The sequence below is a fragment of the Palaemon carinicauda genome, chromosome 20 (assembly GCF_036898095.1).
Source record: "Palaemon carinicauda isolate YSFRI2023 chromosome 20, ASM3689809v2, whole genome shotgun sequence".
Lineage (NCBI taxonomy): Eukaryota > Metazoa > Arthropoda > Malacostraca > Decapoda > Palaemonidae > Palaemon > Palaemon carinicauda.
The window spans coordinates 20219832-20229805 of NC_090744.1; the positions used below are offsets into that span (position 1 = coordinate 20219832).

At 33.4% G+C, this 9974-nt stretch overlaps 2 protein-coding genes across 2 annotated transcripts in view; one reads left to right on the forward strand and one right to left on the reverse strand.

Annotated features, from left to right (window-relative positions):
• Window positions 1–9040: 9040 nt before the first annotated feature.
• On the reverse strand, window positions 9041–9418 carry LOC137659683 (putative golgin subfamily A member 6-like protein 3). Its single transcript, XM_068394507.1, has one exon. It carries the CDS (start codon window positions 9416–9418, stop codon window positions 9041–9043), a length of 378 nt encoding a protein of 125 aa, XP_068250608.1.
• A 275-nt stretch (window positions 9419–9693) lies between these two features.
• Window positions 9694–9974, forward strand: part of LOC137659684 (uncharacterized) — a 5253-nt gene continuing 4972 nt past the window's right edge. Inside the window, exon 1 of the mRNA XM_068394508.1 lies at window positions 9694–9702. Within this exon, the coding sequence (XP_068250609.1) occupies window positions 9694–9702 (9 nt within the window). The remainder of the gene's footprint in view (window positions 9703–9974) is intronic.

A 9974-nucleotide genomic window follows, 5' to 3' on the forward strand; every position in this document is an offset into this window, starting at 1 on the left:
CAACACAGCCACATAGACCTAGTGTTATTTTTCAACACTTAGCTACATAGTCCAAGTGTTATTTTTCAACACTTAGCTACATAGACCTAGTGTTATTTTTTCAACACTTAGCTACATTAGACCTAGTGTTATTTTTCAACACTTAGCTACATAAACCTAGTGTTATTTTTTCAACACTTAGCTACATAAACCTAGTGTTATTTTTCAACACTTAGCTACATAGACCTTGTCTTATTTTTCAACACTTAGCTACATAGACCTAGTGTTATTTTTCAACACTTAGCTACATAGTCCAAGTGTTATTTTTCACAACACTTAGCTACATAAACCTAGTGTTATTTTTCAACACTTAGCTACATAAACCTAGTGTTATTTTTCAACACTTAGCTACATAGACCTTGTCTTATTTTTCAACACTTAGCTACATAGACCTAGTGTTATTTTTTCAACACTTAGCTACATAGGCCAAGTGTTATTTTTTCAACACTTAGCTACATTGACCTAGTGTTATTTTTTCAACACTTAGCTACATAGTCCAAGTGTTATTTTTCAACACTTAGCTACATAGTCCAAGTGTTATTTTTCAACACTTAGCTACATAGACCTAGTGTTATTTTTCAACACTTAGCTACATAGACCTAGTGTTATTTTTCAACACTTAGCTACATAAACCTAGTGTTATTTTTTCAACACTTAGCTACATAGACCTAGTCTTATTTTTTCAACACAGCCACATAGACCTAGTGTTATTTTTTCAACACTTAGCTACATAAACCTAGTGTTATTTTTTCAACACTTAGCTACATAAACCTAGTGTTATTTTTCAACACTTAGCTACATAGACCTAGTGTTATTTTTCAAACACTTAGCTACATAGTCCAAGTGTTATTTTTCAACACTTAGCCACATAGACCTAGTGTTATTTTTCAACACTTAGCTACATAGACCTAGTGTTATTTTTCAACACTTAGCTACATAAACCTAGTGTTATTTTTCAACACTTAGCTACATAGACCTAGTCTTATTTTTCAACACAGCCACATAGACCTAGTGTTATTTTTCAACACTTAGCTACATAAACCTAGTGTTATTTTTCAACACTTAGCTACATAAACCTAGTGTTGTTTTTCAACACTTAGCTACATAGACCTAGTCTTATTTTTCAACACAGCCACATAGACCTAGTGTTATTTTTCAACACTTAGCTACATAGACCTAGTGTTATTTTTCAACACTTAGCTACATAAACCTAGTGTTATTTTTTCAACACTTAGCTACATAAACCTAGTGTTATTTTTCAACACTTAGCTACATAGACCTTGTCTTATTTTTCAACACTTAGCTACATAGACCTAGTGTTATTTTTCAACACTTAGCTACATAGGCCAAGTGTTATTTTTCAACACTTAGCTACATTAGACCTAGTGTTATTTTTCAACACTTAGCTACATAGGCCAAGTGTTATTTTTCAACACTTAGCTACATAGTCCAAGTGTTATTTTTCAACACTTAGCTACATAGTCCAAGTGTTATTTTTCAACACTTAGCTACATAGACCTAGTGTTATTTTTCAACACTTAGCTACATAGACCTAGTGTTTATTTTTCAACACTTACCTACATAAACCTAGTGTTATTTTTCAACACTTAGCTACATAGACCTAGTCTTATTTTTCAACACAGGCCACATAGACCTAGTGTTATTTTTCAACACTTAGCTACATAGACCTAGTGTTATTTTTCAACACTTAGCTACATAAACCTAGTGTTATTTTTCAACACTTAGCTACATAAACCTAGTGTTATTTTTCAACACTTAGCTACATAGACCTTGTCTTATTTTTTCAACACTTAGCTACATAGACCTAGTGTTATTTTTCAACACTTAGCTACATAGGCCAAGTGTTATTTTTCAACACTTAGCTACATAGACCTAGTCTTATTTTTCAACACTTAGCTACATAGTCCAAGTGTTATTTTTCAACACTTAGCTACATAGTCCAAGTGTTATTTTTCAACACTTAAGCTACATAGACCTAGTGTTATTTTTCAACACTTAGCTACATAGACCCTAGTGTTATTTTTCAACACTTAGCTTACAATAGACCTAGTCTTATTTTTCAACACTCAGCTACATAGACCTAGTGTTAATTTTCAACACAGCCACATAGGCCCTAGTGTTATTTTTCAACCACAGCCACATAGACCTAGTGTTATTTTTCAACACTTAGCTACATATTCCAAGTGTTATTTTCAACACTTAGCTACATAGACCTAGTGTTATTTTTCAACACTTAGCTACATAGACCTAGTGTTATTTTTCAACACTTAGCTACATAAACCTAGTGTTATTTTTCAACACTTAGCTACATAGACCTAGTCTTATTTTTTCAACACTTAGCTACATAGACCTAGTGTTATTTTTAACACTTAGCTATATAGACCTAGTGTTATTTTTCAACACAGCCACATAGACCTAGTGTTATTTTTCAACACTTAGCTACATAAACCTAGTGTTATTTTTCAACACTTAGCTACATAGACCTAGTGTTATTTTTCAACACAGCCACATAGACCTAGTGTTAATTGTTCAACACTCAGCTACATAGACCTAGTGTTATTTTTTCAACACAGCCACATAGACCTAGTGTTATTTTTCAACACTCAGCTACATAGACCTAGTGTTATTTTTTTACAGTTAATGGAAAAAAAATAGAATGTTCGTTTCAAAAGTGATGTTTTAGCAAAAAAAACATAGGTATTTTTTCCTAGATAGATTCCGAGGGATGAGTGGGTATAAACTTGCTTTTTGTAGAGTACACTGTACTCTAGCCGGAGTGATCCAATACAACCTGTTCAGAACATGTTAAGCAAAACACTGATACACCTTAGATAAGATGATAGGATACTTTACTTTTAGGAGGCGATTAAGCTGAAATAGACCTTCGTTTTATAAACATACACATACATATACACATACATATACACATACATTGGGTGTTTTATACATATGTTTTTTATATAGAAGAGGCTGACGTAAGTCTCTCTTCATAGTTTTATATATGACATATCTATTTTAACGTTGTTACTAATCTCAATATATATATCAATTGTTCATGACTTCTCGTATAGTTTATCTATTTCATATATATATATATATATATATGCATGTATGTATATATTTATTATATATTTTTATATATATATTTATATATTTTTATATATTCATATATTTTTATATATTTATATATTTATATTTATATATATACATACATATATATATATAGGCCTATATATATTATATATATATATAGATATATATTATATATATATATATATATGTATATATATATTTATATATATATATATATATATATATGTATACATACACACATATACATAAATATACATACATACATATATATCCATCTATCTATATATATATATATATAATATATATAACTTATAATATACACACCACCGCAGTCCCTCTCCAACCATTAATTCTCTCATTACCGCAATGGGGCAATTAAAAACTCCGCCTCGCTACCCCCTGGGCCAAACAGCAGTAAAATTCGGGCGAGCCGAAGAAACTCGACAGCTCAATCGATCTCAGGTAATTAATTCATTTTACGGCCCTCATTGGTATACCGCTACGCATCCTGTTTTAGAGCCGGCCACGCGTAGGTCATGCGGATTTACGCCATAAAAAGTAGGTAGGCCTAAGGCTTAGGTGTTTCTTAATTTGATTTAAACCTTTTTTATGGCTGAGTTTTTTTTTAATAGTGTGGATTAAAGTCTGGTTTATTATTATTATTATTATTATTATTATTATTATTATTATTATTAGCTACAACCCTAGCCCAGTGAGGAAAGGAAATAAGGAAACAAATAGACTATATTATTATTATTATTATTATTATTATTATTATTATTAGCTACAACTGTAGTTAGAGAACAAGGATGTTATAACCCCAAAGGGCTCCAGCAGGAAAAAATAGTCCAGTGAGGAAACGAAATAAGGAACTAAATAAACTCTATGAAGAGTATTATTATTATTATTATTATTATTATTATTATTATTAGCTACAACCCTAGTTAGAGGAGCAGGATATTATAAGCCCAAAGGGCTCCAGCAGGAAAAGAATAGCCCAGTGAGGACAGGAAATAAGGAAATAAATAAACTCTATGAAGAGTATTATTATTATTATTATTATTATTATTATTATTATTAGCTACAGCCCTAGTTGGAAAAGCAGAATGCTATAAGCCCAAGGGCTCCGGCAGGAAAAAATAGCCCAGTGAGGAAAGGAGATAAGGAAATAAATAAACTCTATGGAGAGTGTTATTATTATTATTATTATTATTATTATTATTATCTAAGCTACAACCCTAGTTGGAAAAGTAGGATGCTATAAGCTCAAGGTCTCCAGTAGGAAAAAATAGCTCAGTGAGGAAAGGAAATAAGGAAATAAACTGACTATATGAAGAGTATTATTATTATTATTATTATTATTATTATTATTATTATCTAAGCTACAACCCTAGTTGGAAAAGCAGGATGCTATCAGCCCAAGGGCTCCGGGAGGAAAAATAGCCCAGTGAGGAAAGGAAATAAATAAATTATATGAAGAGCATTATTATTATTATTGTTATCTAAGCTACAACCCTAGTTGGAAAAGCAGGATGCTATAAGCCCAGGGGCTCCGGCAGGAAAAAATAGCCCATTGAGGAAAGATAATAAGGAAATAAATAAACTCTTTCAAGAGTATTATTATTATTATTATTATTATTATTATTATTATTATTATTATTATTATTAGCTACAACCCTAGTTGGAAAAGCAGGATGCTATAAGCCCAAAGGGCTCCAGCAGGAAAAAATAGCCCAGTGAGGAATGGAAATAAGGAAATAAATAAACTCTATGAAGAGTATTATTATTATTATTATTATTATTATTATTATTATTATTATTATTATCTAAGCTACAGCCCTAGTTGGAAAAGCAGGATGCTATAAGCCCATGGGCTCCAGCAGGAAAAAATAGCCCATTGAGGAAAGGAAATAAGGAAATAAATAAACTATATGAAGAGTATTATTATTATTATTATTATTAGCTACAACCCTAGTTAGAGGAGCAGGATATTATAAGCCCAAAGGGCTCCAGCAGGAAAAGAATAGCCCAGTGAGGAAAGGAGATAAGGAAATAAATAAACTCTATGAAGAGTATTATTATTATTGTTATTATTATTATTATTATTATTATCATCTAAGCTACAACCCTAGTTGTAAAAGCAGGATGCTATAAGCCTAAGGGCTCCGGCAGGAAAAATTAGCCCAGTGAGGAAAGGAAATAAGGAAATAAATAAACTATATGAAGAGTATTATTATTATTATTATTATTATTATTATTATTATTATTATCTAAGCCACAACCCTTGCTATAAGCCCATGGGCTCCAGCAGGAAAAAATAGCCCATTGAGGAAAGGAAATAAGGAAATAAATAAACTCTATGAAGTATTATTATTATTATTATTATGTATTATTATTATTATTATTATTATTATTATTATGGGATTCAGCATTATGAAGCTTCATCGGTGGTGGATAATGTGGGAGGGTGGGCTGTGCCACCCTAGCAATACCAGCCGAACTCGGTTGAGTCCCTTGTCAGGCTGGGTATAACATAGAGAGGAGACATACCCTTTTTTGTTTCATTTGTGCCTTGGTATATGTATGTATGTATGTATGTATGTATGTATGTATGTATGTATGTTTACTATCATCTAAGCCACAACCCTAGTTTTGGTTTCACTGAGAGCAGAACTGTTTCTGCTGTCTGCTAGTCTTGCATGGCATGAGGTAATTTGGGTTAGAAGTGCCTGTGCTTAAGAATGTTGCAGAACTATAAAATGTTTTCAAACTCTTAGAAAACTGGTCCAGTTTTTAAAGGGCATAAATGTTTTTTTTTTTTTAAATAGCAATAAAACTATTTTTGTCACTTAAGTTTGCATAGATTTTGTTATGTTGTAAATGATATGATGTATTATATTATGTGCCTTAGTAGTTTATTTCATTTCTTTTTGTTCAATTTCTTGGTGCAAAAGTTTCATAAATATCTATTTTATATCCATTAATGTAAGGAATGCATATATATATATATATATATATACATATATTTATGTGTGTGTGTATAAATCAGATTTCCAATTAAGAATTATACCATAAACGATTGTATATACATATACACGCATACACAGTTATTAATAATTCGTTATAGGCCGACTGAATATACAAGTATTTAGATCACGAGGCAAAGGACTGATTTTCCTTGGCTGCATATTCTTAATGAATAATAATAAGTAAATAGAAATATAGACGTTTGAGTGACATGACTTCTCGCCAAGAAAAAGAATAGGATTAAGAAAAATTAAACGAATATAAGAAAGAGTAAACTGGAATCATCAAGGTTCATTTGAATTTATGAGAGAGAGAGAGAGAGAGAGAGAGAGAGAGAGAGAGAGAGAGAGCCACCTCAGCACACTTGAGGTATTTGATATTAATCAGTCCATCAAAGACAGCAATTCTTTGTAGCGAGGCATTTTTCAGCAGGATTTTTTTACTTATCGTTGGGTTGGAAAGTCGTTGATGAGTTGCCAGTTATCATATATTATTTGATTTTCTACATCTCCCTGTGGAGACAAAAACTGCCTGCTTCAATTAATAACCATAATTAACTGCATATCTACCTGTAAATATAGGTTTTAAAACAATCAAGGCTCATCTTAATATGCTAATAAAGTTATATAATTACACTTCATAGAAGCTCCTGGCACTTCGTAGACTCATGGGATCAGTGACTTCGTACATTTCTGAAAAGTTCACTCGTTCAGGAATAAAACTGAGCGTCGTCTGTGACATGGGTTTTATGAGTTCTTCTTAATTCTCCTTCAAAATTTTAATTCTCGTACCTTCAAACATTCACCATTATCAAAGAAGATAAGACATGTTTTGATGAGATACGAGTATGGGGGCGTTTAGGTGTTGGTAGGGTGTAGGCCGATGATGAGTATATAAGTAGGAAAGCCTTCAGACAACAACAGGGAAAATATTGCAGGGGACTTAAAGTCCTTTGAAAGGATTGCAGAAGTAAAAAATGATACTCTATGTATAAATATGATGATGAAGGATCTAAAGCAGAGTAAAAATTTATATAATAACAGAATTAAATTGCTGGAATAGACGTGTTTTCGATTTATTGATAGCAGACTTAACTGGCATAGAGCTACTCCATTGGGGGAGGTGTTTAGCGCTGTCAGTACACCCTTCACGGTGCAATGTAGGTATTACTAAGATCTGTTTAGTACTCATATGCCTATGGGCACGCCCATTTCTAAGCCATCTACCTAACATGTCTTCAATTTTCCTTTGTAAAGTTACTTCATGAGGAAAATCTGGGTGTTTTCCTTAGTAAATCATTTTTCTTACAGCAAATTTGGGTTTTTTCCTTAGCAAATATTTTTTTTTACAGCAAATCTGGGTTTTTTCCTTAGCAAATCATTTTTTACAGCAAATCTGGGTTTTTTCCTTAGTAAATCATTTTTTACAGCAAATCTGGGTTTTTTCCTTAGCAAATCATTTTTTTTTACAGCAAATCTGGGTTTTTTTTTCCTTAGCAAATCATTTTTTTACAGCAAATCTGGGTTTTTTCCTGAGCAAATCATTTATTTTACAGCAAATCTGGGTTTTTTCCTTAGCAAATCATTATTTAACACCAAATCTTGGTTTTTTTTCCTCCAGCAAATCTGGGGTTTTCCCCCCAGCAAGTCTGCGATTCTTCTCTAACAAATCTGAAGTTTTCTCTCAACAAATTTGTTTTCGACCAACAAAATCTGGGATTTTCCTCCAGCAAACCTGGGTTTTCCCTCAACAAATCTGGTTTTTTCCTCCAGAAAATCTGGGTTTTCCCCCAACAAATCTGGGTTTTTCCTCCAGCAAATCTGGGTTTTCCCCCAACAAATCTGTGTTTTTCCTCCAGCAAATCTGGGTTATCCCCCAACAAATCTGGGTTTTTCCTCCAGCAAATCTGGGTTTTTCCTCCAGCAAATATGGGTTATCCCCCAACAAATCTGGGTTTTTCCTCCAGCAAAAATGGGTTATCCCCCAACAAATCTGGGTTTTTCCTCCAGCAAAAATGGGTTATCTCCCAACAAATCTGGGTTTTTCCTCCAGCAAAAATGGGTTATCCCCCAACAAATCTGGGTTTTTCCTCCAGCAAAAATGGGTTATCCCCCAACAAATCTGGTTTTTCCTCAGCAAAAATGGGTTATCTCCCAACAAATCTGGGTTTTTCCTCCAGCAAAAATGGGTTATCCCCCAACAAATCTAGATTTTCCCCAACAAATCTGGGTTTTCGCCCAACAAATCTGGTTTTTTCCTCCAGCAATTCTGGGTTTTCACCCAACAAATTTAGATTTTCCCCTCAACAAATCTGGGGTTTCTCCCAACAAATCTGGGTTTTTCCTCCAGCAATTCTGGGTTTCCCCCAACAAATTTAGATTTTTCCCCCAACAAATCTGGGTTTTCCCTCAACAAATCTGGGTTTTCCCCCAACAAATCTGGGATTTTCCTCCAGCAAATCTGGGTTCTCCCCCAAACAAATCTAGGTTTTTCCTCCAGCAAATCTGGGTTTTCCCCTAACAAATCTGGGTTTTTCTTCCAGCAATTCTGAGTTTTTCCCCAACAAATCTAGATTTTCCCCCAAGAAATCTGGGGTTTCCCTCTAGCAAATCTTTATTTTCCCCCCAACAAATCTAGGTTTTCCTCATCATATCTGAGTTTCCCCCACCAAATCTGAGTTTTTCCTCCAGTAAATCTAGGTTTTCCCCCAACAAATCTAGGTTTTTCCTCTAGCATATCTGGGTTTTCCCCCGAACGAATCTAGGTTTTTCCTCTAGCAAATCTTGGTTTTCTTCAGCAAATCTGAGTTTTTCCTCCAGCAAATCTTGGTTTTCTTCAACAAATCTGAGTTTTTCCTCCATCAAATCTGGTTTTCTTCAACAAATCTGAGTTTTTCCTCCATCAAATCTTGGTTTTCTTCAACAAATCTGAGTTTTTCCTCCATCAAATCTTGGTTTTCTTCAACAAATCTGAGTTTTTCCTCCAGCAAATCTTGGTTTTCTTCAACAAATCTGAGTTTTTCCTCCATCAAATCTTGGTTTTCTTCAACAAATCTGAGTTTTTCCTCCAGCAAATCTTGGTTTTCTTCAACAAATCTGAGTTTTTCCTCCAGCAAATCTTGGTTTTCTTCAACAAATCTGAGTTTTTCCTCCAGCAAATCTTGGTTTTCTTCAACAAATCTGAGTTTTTCCTCCAGCAAATCTTGGTTTTCTTCAACAAATCTGAGTTTTTCCTCCATCAAATCTTGGTTTTCTTCAACAAATCTGAGTTTTTCCTCCAGCAAATCTTGGTTTTCTTCAACAAATCTGAGTTTTTCCTCCAGCAAATCTTGGTTTTCTTCAACAAATCTGAGTTTTTCCTCCAGCAAATCTTGGTTTTCTTCAACAAATCTGAGTTCCCCCCCCCCCCATATCAATGGTTTTTCACCCGTAACACATCAACAACAACAACAACAAACAAATGCAGCCGTTTCCAACCCACTGCAGGACAAAGGTCTCAGATATATCCTAACTCATGTCTAGGGTTTAGCCAGTTTTCATCACCACCCTAGCCACTACGGATTGGTGAAGGGGGAAGACTTTAGTCTGATCGCTCACAGCAAACCTACCTAGTATGGGTGGCCCTGACTAGTGCAAATTTGCTGATCATGGTGATATGCAAACCCTCTAACTTTATGTGAATACATTCTATATGGATATTTGATTTTATATGAATAACTAATGTAGTACTGTATTTGAATAAAGGTCTCCGTAAATTATTAAAAATACAATTTTTTAAGGATCTGAATATTAAAG